Raw genomic sequence first — 17,748 nt, 5'->3', positions numbered from 1 at the left:
GGTCAATTTTGATACTAAAACTCTGTAGCAGGGATGCTCGTGTTAATCTTTAACGAGCACCTTTCCTTACCTTCACACACTGGGCAGCATTCCCCTTCGGGCACATAGTACCTCTCGCAGTTCAGCTCACCACACTGGGCAGTGAAGCAGATGGACACGCCCCCTTGGCACCGACAGAAGAGACAGTTGTCCATTCGAAACATGTCTCCATCATAATATTCCACGTTGTTGAAGACGCAGGCTGGCTTTGTTTCTAAGAGGAGTTAAAACAAACAAGGTACATTTGAAGTCATTCTTGAGTGGTGTCCTTTAATGTTTTTCAAACGGCTTCGAGAAGATTCTAATAGCAGGAGGTTATAACTGATGGAAATTTACTAACTCAATATAACTTTACATGACAGAAGCAAAAAGCAAAGTAAAACAAACAAAACACACTGTTATCCTGTTTACAACAAGGAATTGAAATTCCCCTTAGCAAAACCTACCACCCCAAATAAAGCTAAACTTTATGACCATGAAACTAACACATCTGGTATGTGCTTTAAGCAGATTCTATTTGTTTTGTTAAATCATTCTCTACTTCAAATGAATGATCCTGCCTTCACATTAGCTTTTGTTCTGCCTCAAAAAATTTATTTAGGCCTTTTTGGAAGTGGTAATGTTCTGTTCTTCCAAGGTTCTCTCTTAAATTCTTTTTTTCTGTCTGGTTTAAAAGTCTATGATTTTAATAGTGTTTGGCCTACAACAAAACACTTTCTACATGTATTACCTCACTTAATCCCAATAACAAACTCTGATGTAGATATTGTTATGCTGAGTTTAGAAGTGAGGAAATTTGCACTCAAAGTCACACATATAGCAAATGACAGAAGCAACAACAATAGCTCTTCAACTAAAAAAAATCTGTGCTTTCCATTGCATTTCAAGGTTATATTCTGCTAAGAACTCATAATCTAATATTTAGACCTTGCATCATGATACAAAAAAAAAAATTTTTTTTTTGAAACTGGGTCTCGTTCTGTTTCCCTCACTAGAGTGCCATGGTGTCATCATAGCTCACTGCAGCCTCAAAACTGCTGGGCTCAAGTAAGTGATCCTCCTGCTTCATCCTCTGAAGTAGCTGAGACTACAGGTACATGCCACCATGCCCAGCTAATCTAACCCCTCCTTCTTTTCTGCCTCTCTCTCTCTCTTTTGGTAGAGATGAGGTATTACTATGTGAGGCTCCTATCTCTGCTTCCCAAAATGCTAGGATTACAAGTGTGAGCCACCACACCCAGCCATACCAATGATTTTTAAACATGCCTCTCCCCTGAAAGACTGTCCCTAAGTTTGTTCTTTATCTTTAATTTTGGTTGATTTAAAATAACTCCCATCAGACAAAGTTATCACCAGAAAACAGAACTACAGATTAGTATCTCTTATGCATGTAGATGCAGAAATCTTCAACACATCCAGCAACATATAAACAGGATTATATACCATGACTAAGTCAGAACTATTCCCAGAATGCAAGGTTGGTTTAAAATCTAAAAAGTCAATTAATGTAGTAACATGATATGTCAATAACATAAAGAATAAAAACCACATAATCATCTCAACAGAGTTTTCTGCATTTGACAGAATCTGATATTCCTTCATGATAAAAAAAAACCTCAACCAACTAGGAATAGAAGGGAACTTCTGCATCTCGATAAACAGCATTTACAAAAGGCCCCCATTGCTAAATGCGGAAAACTAAATGCATTCCCCCTAAAATCAAGAACAAGACAATGATAGCCCCTCTCACCACTTTAATTCAAAATTGTAGTGGAAGTTCTAGCCAGGGAAATTAGGGAAGAAAAATAAATAAAAAGCATCCAGCTTGAAAGAATAAAGTAAAACTATCTCTAATTGCAGATGACATGACATTACATATAAAACATTCTAAAGAATACCCTAAAAAACTATCAGAACATAAAAATAAGTTCAACAAGTTTATAGTGTACAACTGCAATCCCCCCAAACTATGTTTCCATACCCTAACGATGATCAGTAAATGAAGTTAAGAAAATCCCATTCTCAATAATATCAAAGAGAACAAAATACCTAGGAATAAAACAAAGTAAGTGCGAAACTTACACTCTGAAAAAGAGAAAACACAGTTGAAAGAAATTTACAAAGCCTATGGAAAGATGACCTATGTTCATGGATTGGAAGACAATACTGTTAAGATACAACTATTCTCTAAATTGATCTACATATGCAATGCAATCAAAAATTCCTATCAAAATCCTAGCTGACTCTTCTGTAAGAAATTGATAAGCAGATCCAAAAATTCATTTGAAAATAAACCCCAAATTGCCAAAATAATCTTCAAAAAGAGAAAAAAGTTAGAGAACTCACCCTTCCTTGTTTTTTTTTTTTAAATGAAAAGTATACCAATTTCACTTTATTAGCCTACTTTAGAAATGGGATGAGGAGAATGGGATTGAGGTCAGGTATGAAGGAAGAGGATTAAAATTTGTGATGGTAAAGATCCCTGAGAACTCTGGTGCAGTCCTCAATATGGCAGCTCAACTGTTGGTCAACAGAGTTGTGATCCAAAAGACTGAAAGACGTGTCCATTTCTGTGTCCAGTGATTCTTCAGTTACAGTGGTGTGAGGTCTACCAGGTTGCCTTTAGGAGGAGTCATGCTGTCAGGAAAGAAATTTACTAAGGGGTCAAAGCACAGGTGTGATCCACACCCAAAAAGCCTAGAGCTATAAAATCTGAACCAGATTTGAACAGAGCTGATGCTAGGAGCTGAAAATCTTTCATCTCTTCTGGGTCTGAATGATCCACAGTTATATAAAGATCATTTTGCAAATATTTCAGAGCATTAAGGGGATCCAACTGGGCCTTTTCTTTAAACCTGTGTTTTCTTATGAGGTACTTACAATGCCTCAATAATCTTTTGAAGGTCTACACAACTTCAGTGACCAGAAGTCATCTACTCTCATCTTTGGAGAGCAAGATTTTCCCGGATTTCCACCAAACAAATAATGAACCTTGTGTAGCTCATCATATACAAGCTGATGGGCAAATCTTGGGACATGGTTCTTCTTCTTGAAGACTTTTACTTGGATTATCCTTTGCAGCCTGATCATTCTTACAGGTGCAAGACCAACTATTCCTCACAACGTCATAAATCCAGAATGAACTGCTGGTGTTTTCTTCCCTCTTTCCTTATCTTTGCTGAGTCCAGATAAAACATGCATTTCATTCAGTTCTGGATCAATAGTTGCTGTGTAAATCCTGTCATTGGAACCATCCCAGAGTCTTTCTTGGTGCCATCTGATATTATGTCTACATGATCAAAGTCCACATCATAACTAAAGAAATCATTCAAGTAGGTCTTTGATCGCTGGCCACCAAATACATACAAGCAATGATGTTTTTGAGTGGAACAGCATGAAGTGTCCTATCTGAGACTGGATGTCCTCAGGCCCAGCATTACAGAAGTCCTCTCGAAGAAGTTTCCAGGTTTGACACTGGCAGTTGAAAGCAAACAACCCACTGATATTTGTACCTATATATATGTATATGTATTTCAGTGGAATTAAGAGTTCAGAAATAGGCTATAACATTTATTGACTTTTCACAAGGGAGTCAAGACAATTCAATGTGGAAAACAGCCTTTTCAACAAATGGTGCTGGGGCAACTATCAAAAGAAGGAAGCTGTACCCCCTATATCATATACCATATATAAAAATTAACTCAAAATGCATCATAGAGCTACAATTCAAATGTGCTGGCTACAATTATAGAGATCTTAGAATAAAGCACAGGGGTAAATCTTTGTGACCTTAGATCAGTCGATGGTTTCTTAGATATGATGCTAAACACATAAGCAACAAAAGAAAAACAGATAAACTGGACTTCACCTACTTTGCTCTTCCAAGGAAACCATCAAGAAAGTAAAATGAGAACTCAAAGATCAAGAGAAAATTACAATCACATTATCTGATTAAAAAAACAAATGAACACCTGTATTCAGAACTCTTTAACTCAACAAAAAAAAAAAACTCAGTTAAAAAATGGGTAAACATTTTTAAAGACATTTTTCCAAATAAGACATAGAAATGGCCAACAAACACATAAAAGACATTCAACCTTGTAAGTCATTAGGGGATGCAAATCGAAGCCACAACGAGACACCATTTCAGATCCACTAGATGCCTATAATCAAAAAGGTGGGGAGGTGTTGATGAGGGCATAGAGAAATTGAAATTTTCATATCCTGCTAGTGAGATCATGAAAGTATAGCTGCTCTGGAAAATAGCTGGGATTTCCTCAAAGTATTAAAAGCAGAATTACCATATGAGCAAGCAACTCTACTCCTAGGTATACACTTTAGAGGAATAAAAACTTGTGCACAAGCATTCATAGTAGCACAATAGCCAAAAAAATGTCCATTAAGTGATGTATGGATAAACAAAAGTGGCATATCCAATAAAATAATGTTTGTCCATCAAGCAGAATGAAGTTCTGATATGTGCTACAACATGAATGGACCTTGAAAACATGCTAAGCGAAAGAAGCCAGCCATCAAGAATCACGTGTTATATGATTCATGCGAAATACACATAACAGGCCTATCAGTAGAGACAGACTAGTGACTGCTCAGTGCTGGGGGCACTGGCGGAACATGAGGTTATGACTGTTCATGGGTTCAGAAGGTTTTCTTTTTGTGTGTGTGGGGGGGTTGATGAAAATGTTGTAACACTGACTGTGGTGATGACTGCACAACTCTGGATATACTAAAAATAACTGGATTCTACAAATTAAACTGGTGAACCGTATGCCATGTGTTTGTAAAGCTATTTAACCCTTTGACTTTGGAACACTCAGAAATGAAACGTGCCAGTTGAGGTGGGGAACATCGCAATAATCATTACAGAACACAGTGGGTTGTTAGATGTTCTTTGGTTTCTTAATTTGCCCAAGTTCGTTTTAGTTTCCACTATTTGTACAAATCATTTCAGGCACAACTGTGAAAAATATTGAGAGCGAAGCATATGATGCTTAAAGACGCAAGCCAGGTAACAGTGGCATGTGTCCTCAAGTTTTTGTTTGCAAAATGAACAACCCCCAAAAGAGTCATTTGCACCAAGCGAACATCTCATTTGAATGCCTGTAGGTGGTGTTCACAGTCTCAAGGATAAAAAAAGGACTCCTAAGCTAAAGATAAGTTCTCCTGAGCTGATGAGGCCTGTTCAGTCAGGTAGAAAAGGCTGAATGATGATGTTCACATCTTTCATGGGCTCCTCTGTCTGACCCCAAATGATTTCTTAGACTGTCGCTTTGCATGTCTAAAATGCTTTCAGACACTTTTCACTGCATTCTGAGTATATATACATTTATATTGTATTTAAGGACAATTACTTTTTCATTTGATTTCCTCACAACCTCACTAAAATGACAGAACCAATATTAATATTCATTTTTTTCAATGAAGAAAGTTAAATTTCAAGATTTTAGGCACTGGGCTGAAGTCACAAGTTGTGTGAGAGGAATGGTGATTGTACGTGTGCACATGCAGGAAATGTGCTTGAAGCTCTGTCCTTAGTGCTTAGTGTAATAACCATTCAGAAAACTGATGTTAAAAAAGTTTTCTTTTTACAGCCCAAATTCTTCTATACACTTTTGTCCAACACACTGCTGCTAACCTTAGTTGGGATTGGAAGGGAACTGTGCAACTAGACCATAAGTAACAAAAAAATGTAGACAATTCAGTGTTTCTATAAATCAAACTTGCAGGCTATGGAGTGAGGCAAAATACTGTACTCTAACAAAATGTTGACCATGTTTTCAAACTCAAAAAATTTTTACAAACCCATCAACAGTAATTACTTGGTTGAGTTAATCAACCACATCTACCATCTGGTGAGGAGGGAAGATTCTGGTTATGAATGACACTGCTCCAGGTGGAGGTGCTTTTATGGTGAGGTGTGCAGAGCTGCAGGGGCCGGGGTTGGGACTGGCAAGAGGCCTGGGGCAGAGAGGTTTTACTAGCTACAGCTCCATGAGTAAGGGAGGAGAATTTTGAAACATGGCGAGTCCCAAAAAATGTAGCTCAGAAAACACAATCAGTCCTTTAGGTTAAAAAAAAAAAAAAAAATTACACACACACACACGGAAATCTGTTTGATGCTGAGAAAAATTTATAAAGGCTCTTCAGGAAAGTGCATGTTAAAAAAGCTACCTGTGGTCTTTGAGGATCAATGACCAATTACTTCTTCACCTCTCAGAGATAGATACAACTTTCACAACAGTGTGGAGATTGCCATGAGCTCTACAAGAAGATGATGTAATTAAGTGGATATGGAAAAGGAAAATATTTCAAAGAAACAGTTTGTTATGTAAGTGGTACTTCTCAATGTAGTGGTGCACAAAAGTATCTTTTTGGTTACTTTTGTATGTGTTTTGTGTCTACGAAATTAAATTTTATGTTTCCAAGTTCTGGAATCATCCTCTCCCTCTTTATATTTCAGAACTCCTAAAAAAGAGCCTTATGATATAGACTATTAACTACTAATAGTTACCACCTACCAAATTACACTGATTGGCAGCTGCTGGTAGGCACATGCTTTGGAGATATTGAGATTTGGATCCAGACCGCCACAATAAAGCAAGTATTACAATAAAGCAAGTCATACTAAGGGCTTCCCAATGCATATAAAAATTACATTTACCCTATTAAGTGTGCAATAACATTATGTCTAAAAAAATGCGAAGCATACCTCAATTTAAAAATACTTTATTGCTAAAAAATGCTAGCAATCATCTGAGCCTTCAGCAAGTCTCAATCTTTTTGCTGAGAGGTCTTGCCTCAATGTTGAGAGCTGCTGACCAATCAGGGTGGTGATTACTGAAGATGGGGATGACTGAGGCAATTTCTTAAAACAACCTAACAACAAAGTTTGACACTTTGATTCCTCCTTTCATGAAAGATTTCTCTATATCATACAATGCTGTTTGATAGCATTTTCCCCACAGTAGAAGTTCCATCAAAACTGGAGGCAATCCTCTCAAACCCTGCTGCTTTATCAATTAAGTTTAAATAATATTCTGAATCCTTTGCTGTCGTTTCAATAATTTTTCACAGTCTTCACCAGCAGTAGACTCAATCTCAGTAGATTCCATTTCTTTGCTCATCCCTAAGAAGCAGCAACTCCTCAACCATTGAAGTTTTATCATGACAACGCTACTTTTCACTCGTATCCTCACGTTCCACACTGTACTGTATTATATCAAATCGTATCTATCAGTATCTAACTTACTTGGATATAGGCTCTCGCTCTGTCACCAGGACTGGAGAGCAGTGGCAAGATCATAGCTCACTGTAACCTCAAACTCCTAGGCTGAAGGGATCATCCTGCTTTAGTCTCCTGAATAGGTGGGACTGTAAGCATGTGCCACCATGCCCAGTTATAATTTTTTTAATATTTCATAGAGTTGGGGGGGTCTCACTATGGTGCCTGGGCTGGTCTGGAATTCCTGGCCTCAGGTGATCCTCCTGCATTGGTTACAGGCATGAGCCACTATACCCAGTTAGGTTCCACTTCTAATTCTCTTGCTATTTCCACCACATCTGTAGTGAGTTCCTCCACTGGCATCTTGAACCTCTCAAAGTCATCCATCAGGGTTAGAATTAATTTTGTCCTGTTAGTGTTTATATTTTGACCTCCTCCTATGAATTACAAATGTTCTTAATGGGAACTAGAAGGATGAACCCTTTCCAGAAGGTTCTCAATTGATTTTGCCCAGACACATCAGAGGAATCACTATCTGTGGCAGCTATAGCCTTACAAAATGTTATTTCTGAAATAAGATGACTTGAAAGTCAAAATGACTCCTTGATCCATGGGCTACAGAAAGGATGCTATGTTAGCAAGTATGAAATCCACATTAATCTACATTAATACATTTCCATCAGAGCTCTTGAGTGACCAGGTACACTGTCAATGAACAATAATATTATGAAAGGAATCTTTTTTTCTGAGCAGCAGTTCTCAACAGTGGTCTTAAAATATTCAGCAAACCATGCTGTAAAACAGATATCCTCTCACCCAGGGTTTGTTGTTTAATCACAGGTATAAAAGATTTCCCATAATTTTCAATGCTCTGAATTCAAATTTTGGAATTTAGATAAATGAGCAGTGGCTTCAACTTGAAGTCACCAGCTTCATTAGCCCCTAACAAGAGAGTCAGCCTGTCCTTTGGTGCTTTCAAGTCAGGCACTGACTTCTCTTGTCCAGCTATAGGGCTGTTTGTCATCTACACTGAGAGTCTGTTGTTTAGTGCAGCCAGCTTCCTCAATGATCTTCACTAAAATCTTCTGGAAAACTTGCTGCAGTTTCTACATGCGGCTTCTCACATTCCTCCACCAAAAAAAAAATAAAACCAAACTTAAAGGAGAATACCGAAGGCGGATGTTATTTCCATCTATTTATCCAGGATAGTGTTTTTAAAACTCAGGAATTGTTGAGTTCTGTGTGAATATTTTAAAATCCCATGTCTTAACTTTAATGTATGAATTATCCTGATGGCATGTTGTTATAGCTGTGACTGTGGATGAGCCTCAATATATTGAGGCCTGCTAGCTATACTGTCATAATAAATGGCTCAGTATTAAGAATCAGGAGGCTAAAATACTTTGGGTTGTTTCAACTGGCTTATTCTATGGTGGTAAAGTGTCACCAAACAAACCCTATTTCAGGACAAAGAACGGGAATAATCCTTATATAAAGGACTGCAAAAGACTGGACCAGTCTCACACAAATTAGTTTAATTAAGGCCTCAGTATTATGAGGGGTGCTCAATAAACACACACTCAATGGAGAACTGCTTTCCCAGTGCCAGCTTCTCTCCATCATGAGAAGACACTAACCCTCTAGAAATATCACTGGGCATAACTGCTATGTGCAGTGGGTCCTTAAATACATGTTTTGTATACCCATTTTCTTATTAATAGCCTACAGCGTCTGAATTCTCTAGGCCAAAATTTTATGTGAGGAGCACCAACTCTGGTCATGGCTCCCCATTAAACAGTGAATTTTTTTGTGTTAACATCTGAGAAAAATTTTGTCAGGGCCAATGTAGGATAACTTCTAATTTTTATTAACCCTTCACATATGTCGGAATAAAACAAGAACTAATTATTGGGTGGGCGGCATGACTATAATAAAGACTCTTAGCTATTTGTGTTCATTTAAAATCTTTTTTTTTTTTTTTAAATGACATAGGGTCTTGCTCTGTCGCCTAGGCCAGAGTATAGTAGTGTGATCACAGCTCACTGTAACCTCAAATTCCTGGGCTCAAGGGATCCTCCTGCCTCAGCCTCCCAAGTAGCTGGGACGACACTTGTGTGACGATGTCCAAATAATTTTTTTTTTTTTCCTGTAGAAGGGCTGTGCTATGTCAGCCTGGTTAACATCTGCATTTTATACTGCAAGAATCAGAGTACGGCAAGGACAGTGTGTTGACAGAGATTTCACACAACAGGCTGTGAACACAAGCTAAGTTGTATTCTGTTCCCTTTTGTCTGAACTTACTTCATCACTACCAGAAATTGCCTTTGGCTAGTCCTGCCACATACAAGCGACACTCCTACCCTGCCCCATCTACCACTGGTCCTGGGACCACTGGGAAGAGGAAGATGCTTCTCTTTTACCCTGACGCTTAGAGCTCTGAATGTGAAGTAGCCTCAGCATATACCTGGTTCTGCTAACTATGTTATCACAACAAACGGCTGAGAGTTAAATATTATAAAGCTAAAAATATTTCCGATGTTTCACCCAGCTTATAGCCAACAATACTGCAGACTAATTCATTTACTTGAGGAACATTTTGTAAGTCAGTCACACCAAAAGAATCAGTTATTGTCTGCAAGACTTTAATCGAGATATTCTATTTTACCTAGATGTTTGTGCATATACATTGGATAACCAATCACATCTAAGAAATCAAATCATCACTTCCACATTCTTTGCCTAGGATTTCAAACCAAAGGCTTTCTGGAATAAGAGAGGTGGGCTGTGTGTCAGAAAATAGGAGATGTGTGATAAAATGGAGAAGACATACCTATCTAAAAGTAGAGCCTCCCCTCCCCCAGCTCTCGCTGATCGCTGACAAAACATTTATTTATGGGCCAGAGCCGATATAGAACTGTTTCTTCAAAGAGGTACAGGATTTTTCAACACTGTTTGGGAGGGCATGCTTCTAGGCTATGATTTTGACAACTTCTAAGTTTACATAAAAGGAACTCCATCATGCCACCTGTTCCTGTGGTCTCTGAACAACAGGGTTCTCAGCCAGCATCTCAGAAGTTCTACTTTTGTCTCTTGTCAGAGAATGTAGGTCACAAAACAAACTGTCATAATCTGAATCGTAGGTCTCCCATCCCTTCACAAAAAAACAAAAACAGAACAAAACAAAAACTGCAAAGAGAAATAATATATATTGAGAATGTTCTATCTTTCCATCCAGGCTAGTATTTTCAGAACTCAGGAGTTTTCAAATTCCGTGTGAACATTTTTGAATCTTGTGTTTTCACTTCAATGGCTATCTTAAAAAATACCACGCTCGTGCAGACGGCAGCATAACTGTGCGCTGCCATGCCATCACCATTTCTGCACGTGGGGTCGGTTACGTTAACATCTAACCCACTGTCTCCTGAACTGGGGTCTTTGAATCCATTCTGCCATATTGAGAATTTCTCAGATTGAGAGACAAGGCTCTAGGCAGCCAGAGCCTGGCTGTGTCAAGCCGATCTTTGGGAACTGCTTTCATGGAGCTGCTTTTTAATATTTGCTTTTGTGTTTAATTGAGAAGAACTACCATGGGAAACCTGCTTCTGCGTTTGTGGTGTTAAAGCCATTGAGCACAAGATCAGCTTCAGGACTCAGCGTTTTTTTCATTTCCATCTCCTTTAGAAAGAGAGTTGCTCTGTACAGAAAGCACTTTTTCTCTGAAAACAAAAATTGTATATGTGACCCTATCTCCTTTTTTTTTTTATTGTTGGGGATTCATTGAGGGCACAATAAGCCAGGTTACACTGATTGCAATTGTTAGGTAAAGTCCCTCTTGCAATCATTTCTTGCCCCCATGAAGTGTGACACACACCAAGGCCCCATACCCCTCCCTCCTTCCCTCTTTCTGCTCCCCCCCCCCCCATAACCTTAATTGTCATCAATTGTCCTCATATCAAAATTGAGTACATAGGATTCTTGCTTCTCCATTCTTGTGATGCTTTACTAAGAATAGTGTCTCCTTTTTGACTTCTATGGCCAGGAAGCTGGGGGCCTAATCTGATGTTTAACTCTGGCAACTACATAGACACTTATGGCCTGCATACCTATGGGTACTGTCTGTTTGATTTTCACTTTCAACTTTTTCTTACCACTCTATGGCTGTGATTCTCTTTTCCCATTAATATTTTACTACTATGTTATTGAATCTGTTCTCGCTGTAAAGTTGCTTCAAATTCTCTGTAGATAAGTATATACACACACATAGCAGAACCTCCATAGTGGACCACCTCCCTACATTGACCACTTCCTATAGGTGACCTAATTTTTACAGACTGGACATGCACCACATATACAGTACAGCAGGCCTAGTTCCTATGGTGACCCCCTCCATAGGCTGACCGGTTTGTTACAGTCCCTTGGGTGGTCAGCTGATAGAGGTTCTACGTACAGGTATGTGTATATGTATATACATATATGTAAAAGTATGTACACACGTGTAAAAACAGACCTCTGCTTTTCTAAGTGACGATAATGAATATTTGATACGCACTATCTTCTGCTGGTGACATTATGACAATAGCAAGATTCCTCCAGGACACTGGGTGGCAAATATATTTTTATATATATACAAATCTATGTTCACATATGTGAATAAGTACATACTTTTTGTTAAAAGTAAAATATAAGCTTTGAGACAGAATGCTCTTAAAAACATTCTGAAGGATTCTGAGTCCTCATTAGTTTCCAGTCCCTTCTACAGCCAGTGACTAACATTAACAACAGAGAGACGAGACGAGAAACAAAACAAAGATCACCCCACAAGTTTATGGTGACAAGAAAGACGCAACCACCAGAAACGCAGTAACTGCGCTCTGTCAACTCAATGTTTCCTCTTAGCAGACAGCAAATCCTACTCTTCAAGTCAGGGCTCTACAAAAAGTGGCTATAAACAGAATCAGGCTCTGAAGAGTGATGCCAAGGCCACCGAGGGGGTGGGGTGGGGTGGGGTGCAGCTATTAGCAGCCTGAGGCACATCGGATTGGAGTGAGAAGGAAAATCAATGTCCCCGTAAAAGAAGTGTGATTCCTGAGTTTCTAGAACCAAGTGGCAAGGTGAGAAGAAAGGTACTCTTATTCCTCATATTCAACACACTGAATCCCACAAAAGCATACCTGTATTCATGATCTATAGTATATATGACGTAATAAAAAAAAATACGTAATTGGGGGAAAAAAAAAAAAAAGAAACAACAACATACCTTATGACCACCTACAGAAGTGGTATTTCCAGCAGACAAATGACTTAAGATTAAAGCATAGGATAGTAAAAGATGGAGGATTCCTACAAAGTCACCCTTCCATGGGCTAGTGTTTAACAGACCTTTTCAGAGGGAACTAAGGTGACAGAATCAGATCACTCACTTAACAATGCCCAGATGCCTTCTGTGAGGTAGATATGGGGTAAACCCACACAAAGATGTACGTGGTGGACAGTTCACATTCTAGAGCAGAGACAGGCCATGACAGTAAACATTTACAGAGCAATGAGTGTTGGAAGGAAGCATGTCCAAGAAGCTGGGAACCTGAGCAGTAACTATTTCTATCTCAAATGGTCCAAGTTGAGTAGTCACCGAGTGTTGCCTACAATAAACTAAACTGCAGTGGTGCCAGGGAAAGGTCTGCTTGGTCATCTGCTATTTAACAGGCCTTACTGCTGGCTAAATGACAACGGAGGTGGCAGAAGCAATGAGAGGACAATTAAGCACGTGGAGCTTTTCCCACACCCTTTCCTATATGCTGTCTTTATAAAGTCTGTAAGGGAGCTTTTCCAACACCCTTTGCTATATGCTGTCTTTATAAAGTCTGTAAGTCAGGACGTTCAACCTTACTGTCCCCCTCCCCCACACCCCAAACTGTGTCTCTGAATGTGACACAAGGAGGGTACACAGGATACTAAAGACTATTTCCATGTGAAGTACAGTTCCAGGTGCTTCACATAATAATAGCTCATTTAACTGACTGTAATTCACTTCATTTTACAGATGTAGAAACTAAGGCCTAGGAGGATCAAGCAGTTTCCTCAAAGTAACACAGCTGGTAAGTGGAGGAACCAATTTTCAAGCTGAGGTTCTATCCGTGTTCTCCCTCAACCACAAAGCCATACTGCTAAGCATTTCTTTCAAAGGTACAAACAGGTGGCCACTGGAGTAGAAATCTGAGGGCGTAACCAAATGGGACTCGACTTCAACTTAATAAGCTTCCTGATGGGGTGGCAGGGCCTGGGCAGGAGGGCAGGAAACCTTCTGAAGTCTGAATTCTTACAGGCAGTAGGTGATATGGATAATTCTGTATGTGTAATTTTGGTATATTTATCCAAATTCATCTCCACTTTCCTGCATGTGCCTTGACTAAGCAGGGCTCTGTACAACTGTTGATGTCTAACTGGTTTGAGTGTTCTTCTTTTATTTTTCCTGAATGTTCTGGTGAAGAAATATTCCCACCACTAGTGAATAAATTCAATAAATGCCAAGTCACCAAACACCAAACTCCCCCGTGAAAGGTGAAAAGGAGAGGCAGATTCGTTCTGAAGCAATCTTGTGACCAAAGAATGCTATTTCTGGGCCTCCAGGGTCAAGCCTAAAACAGGCCGAGACCAATGACCAACCACGGTCCAAAGTGTTCTTTCTAAGCAGAGAAACGCTAAATTAGACGAGCAATGCCATTCCCATCCCAAAGGGTGGCAGCTCCAGCCTGGTTTTAGCCAGATCCCCTCCTGACAGCCAGGGGACGGGCTGCTGAGTGACTGCAGGAGGAGTGTGGTCACCCTCCAGGACCCTTTTCCTAAAATCTCAAGATTTCTGAAATTCGGAAATACAGCAGAGGATGACAGCTATGTGCAACCTGCTATTGCATTTCCAACATTCTCTCTCTAATGGGTGGAATGATGGTTCATTCCCGACCTGTCTTTACTGCACTTTCAGAGCTTAGACAACCCTTTCCGAGTGCCTTTCAGCAAGTTCCTGAGTGTATTCCCTGCTTTGTAAAAGGCAAAAGCAGCTAAATTGAACCCTCCCTCCTCCTCCTCCACAAATGTACACTCTCTGAGAACAAGAGAAACCCCACGTACCATTAACACATTCAAAGACATCACAGCACTTTCCAGGTGTCCCATCTCCACGAGAGACTATGCGGGGAGTGGATCCCACCTCACACACGGGGAAACCACATAAGCCAGAGAGACACTCGCATCTGAAACCAAAGAAAAGGGAAGGAAAACCCCATGAATAAACAACAACATGGAAGTCCGGAGACCACAAATGGTGGGAGTGGCTGCGGCCAAGCATCTGCTCTGTGCAACCTCGGCTCCTTTATCTGGTGTTGCTGGGTAATGGGGAGCGGGAGGAGTTTGGGCTCGTCTACTTCACATATGCCCCAATATTTAACTTTCATGATTTTGACAGAAATATTTCTAAAACTAGTTACATCATTTCTTGCTTAAGCAGACTGGTATCGAGCATAGCACAAAAATTTTCTGGCTGACTCAGAATGCGTACGCTGAGTTAGGTTGCAAATAGATGCTGCTTCCGTGGGCTACGACAGAACAAAACAGAACCCGCACTCCTGTGGGGAAACACCCCTGGTGCTGCTTTGCTGCTATTGATGCTGAGGTGTTTTTCGGAGATGTTTTGGCTCTTGTTTCAATGATTATCAGATTATCAGTGTGACTGTCTCTAGTAGCACCCTCATCTTTAGCAACACTTAATTTATAACTGTAAACAATGGAAGAGATTGAAGGCAGAACTCTTTATAAAGAGAGGGTACAATCTTCAGCAGATGGACTTTATGACAACTATCCTGGAAGCTGCGAGTCTTAACTTTTTGGATCTTCTAACTGCATGGGTGAAGTGTTCAAGGAACTGCAAGCTGGCTGAGCTGTGCTCTCACCCTTAACTTCAACACTGCTACAAAACTCGCCTAAACAGAGAGAGCTGGGGAACAGGGCAGGTAAAAGTAGAGGAGACAAAACGTTGTAAACAGGAGGCTGGAAATGAGGAACTCAGGATGGCTGTGTGTCCGCACGTACACCTGGGACGACACATGGGAGCAGCAGCCAGGCCTGTGCCCTGGATCCCCCTGGGGAGAGAAGTATGGGTCAGAGGGTGAGAGGATGAAGAGGGAGTTCCCAGGTTACAGGAGTGAAAAACTTAGGGCATCCTAAAAACAGACATCCGGGCAGGAAATACATGGGTATTTATGTACAGTAGGGGCCAAAGAGAGGGGAGGTGACGTTCCCAGCAGGGAAGAACTATTAATGCACTGATTCTGTTTTCCCCTCTTCTTATTTAAATAATTGGTTTGTTCACCTACTGTTTTTTTGATCTTTAATAAATTAAAATATGCTTATAGTCCATAAGTACCTCCATCATCAGGCCCAGAGATCTAATTACATTTATAATTAACCATGGAAGTAGAAAGAAAATGAATTCAAGTTAAAATCTGCACCAGTCCTAGCACTCTGGGAGGCCGAGGCAGATGGACTGCCTCAGATCAGCCTAAGCCAGAGTGAAACCTTGTCTCTAAAAATAGCTGGGCGTTGTGGTGGGCGCCTGTCGTCCCAGCTACTTGGGAGGCTGAGGCAAGAGAATCACCTGAGCCCAAGAGTTTGAGGTTGCTGTGAGCTATGACAGCACAGCACTCTACTGACAGCGACAAAGTAAGACTCGACTCTATCTCAAAAAAAAAAAAAAAAAATTTGCACCAACGACTATTAAAACCACTGGAAAGGTGTGAATGACCCACTTATCCTCCCCGCAAGGCAGGCCCTTTCAGGGTTCTTCCATGTGGGGCGACAATTAGATTTCTCAGAGGACAGAGGGTTGGACAAGTAAAGTTTTGCTGCAATAGTATTTCTGCCTATGGTTTAAAATGGACATTTGCCTGTTTTGTGCGAGCAGAGTTGGATGCTATCAATTCAAAGTCTATATTCCTGCAGGGCGATCACCTTCTAGGGATGAGTACAGCCCTTTAGTGCCTGGTAAAATCAGCCCATTCTCTCTCATGCTTGTGTGCCCAGTCACTGCAGTTGTAAGCACATGTCATATTGCTGTGCGATTATATTGTTTACGTTTAGGGCACATGGTACTCTTTGTAACTTACAGGCTCTTAAGAGTTTACAGATGAATGAGGTTAGAGTATTGAGAGGCCCCACCCCGATTCCAACACCCAGCTGTGGTTATAGAGGAGACATCCCACGAGGACAGCAGATTGACCCCTTCTTACACATCTCCTACAATTCACATTCTTGCCTACTGACATGTTCCAGGTGATCGTCCTAAACACCAAAGAGCATACGATCAACCAAAAAATACCTCTTAGGGTGTCGTCCTTCAACACTTCAGTGACCTTCACTTAACACATATGTGAACTTATGTGCTGGGCTCTCAGTGTCAGGATTCATACTAATTCAGACTAAGTCTCCCGTAAGCCTGCTTTCCCTTCTATTTTCAACCACTTTCCCAACATTTAAATATCGCTATTATTTTCCCAGAGACAATTACAGGTTGGCTCCAGCATACTGCAGAAGACCTGAACCTGCACACAACTGCCTATTAATCCAACCAGGAAAGGAGAACGCGCCACATGGAAATCCTACTTCTAAACTTAGAATGACTGCGTAATTAGGAGCCGAGGATTCAGAGTTCCTGTTCTGGGGAGCAGGGTACTCCTGGCCCCTGCCCCCAACCCGTCTGCTTCTCCCTTATAAGCCCTCCCTGCAAGCTGCCATCTTTTCACTTCTCACAGTTGAAATTAGCACCTGCATGAAGAAGCAGCTAATGAAAGAAATACAAAAGGTGAAAATCTAGGCTCTGGTCAGACATCTATCTGGTAGCTATCAATTAATTTAAAAACTCATGAAACCACCGTTTTTGCAAGTTAGAGAGACAAGCAGCCCTTCCATACAGTCCAACATAATACAAGTCACGTAAGTTACTTTCTGATAGGTATGTCTACTTTCACTCTGGCAGGTAACAAAAGGGGCCCCAGGAGGATCCCTATTTGCCCAGTACATGTGTTCTCCCTACACACTGCAGGAGCCCCAGGTCGTTTAACAGCAGTAAGATGGTTCCGGACTCTTTGGTTTATGTCCACTGCTGGTAGGTATTCTTTCCTTTTACCGATGTGAACAGGGAAAGCACACAGTTGAATCAACTGACCAGAGATTAAATAGAGCTTCCTGTTCTCCGTGTTTTCCACAAGGAGAGACTGGATTCCCTTCCACTGAGTCATGAAGAGGAAATGCTCAGCGGCAGAACTGAAGCCAGAGGCACCTTCCTTCTCCTCGCTTCCATTCTCCACACCCCCATCATCTCCTTACCCTTTGCCCCCATCCCTGGAAAAGGAGCAAGCACAGGAAAGGCGAACGCACACAGATCGGGGGCAGAAGAAGCGAACCAACACAGCAAATGCCTC

General features: G+C 40.6%; 1 protein-coding gene and 1 pseudogene across 4 annotated transcripts in view; both read right to left on the bottom strand.

The window, feature by feature from the left end:
* Nucleotides 1–17,748, bottom strand: part of CRIM1 (cysteine rich transmembrane BMP regulator 1) — a 202,468-nt gene that overhangs the window by 74,756 nt on the left and 109,964 nt on the right. For all 4 annotated transcript variants that reach the window (XM_053587500.1, XM_053587501.1, XM_053587502.1 and 1 more), the window contains 2 exons: nucleotides 14,405–14,526; nucleotides 71–253 (listed from right to left, as the gene is read on the bottom strand). In XM_053587500.1, coding sequence (XP_053443475.1) covers nucleotides 71–253; nucleotides 14,405–14,526 — 305 coding nt within the window. The remainder of the gene's footprint in view (nucleotides 1–70; nucleotides 254–14,404; nucleotides 14,527–17,748) is intronic.
* On the bottom strand, nucleotides 2,454–10,951 carry LOC128583351 (muskelin-like; annotated as a pseudogene).

This window comes from Nycticebus coucang, chromosome 4 (assembly GCF_027406575.1).
Source record: "Nycticebus coucang isolate mNycCou1 chromosome 4, mNycCou1.pri, whole genome shotgun sequence".
NCBI lineage: Eukaryota > Metazoa > Chordata > Mammalia > Primates > Lorisidae > Nycticebus > Nycticebus coucang.
The sequence above is the reverse complement of the archived record's forward strand: the minus strand, read 5'-3'. Positions and strand labels throughout refer to the sequence as shown.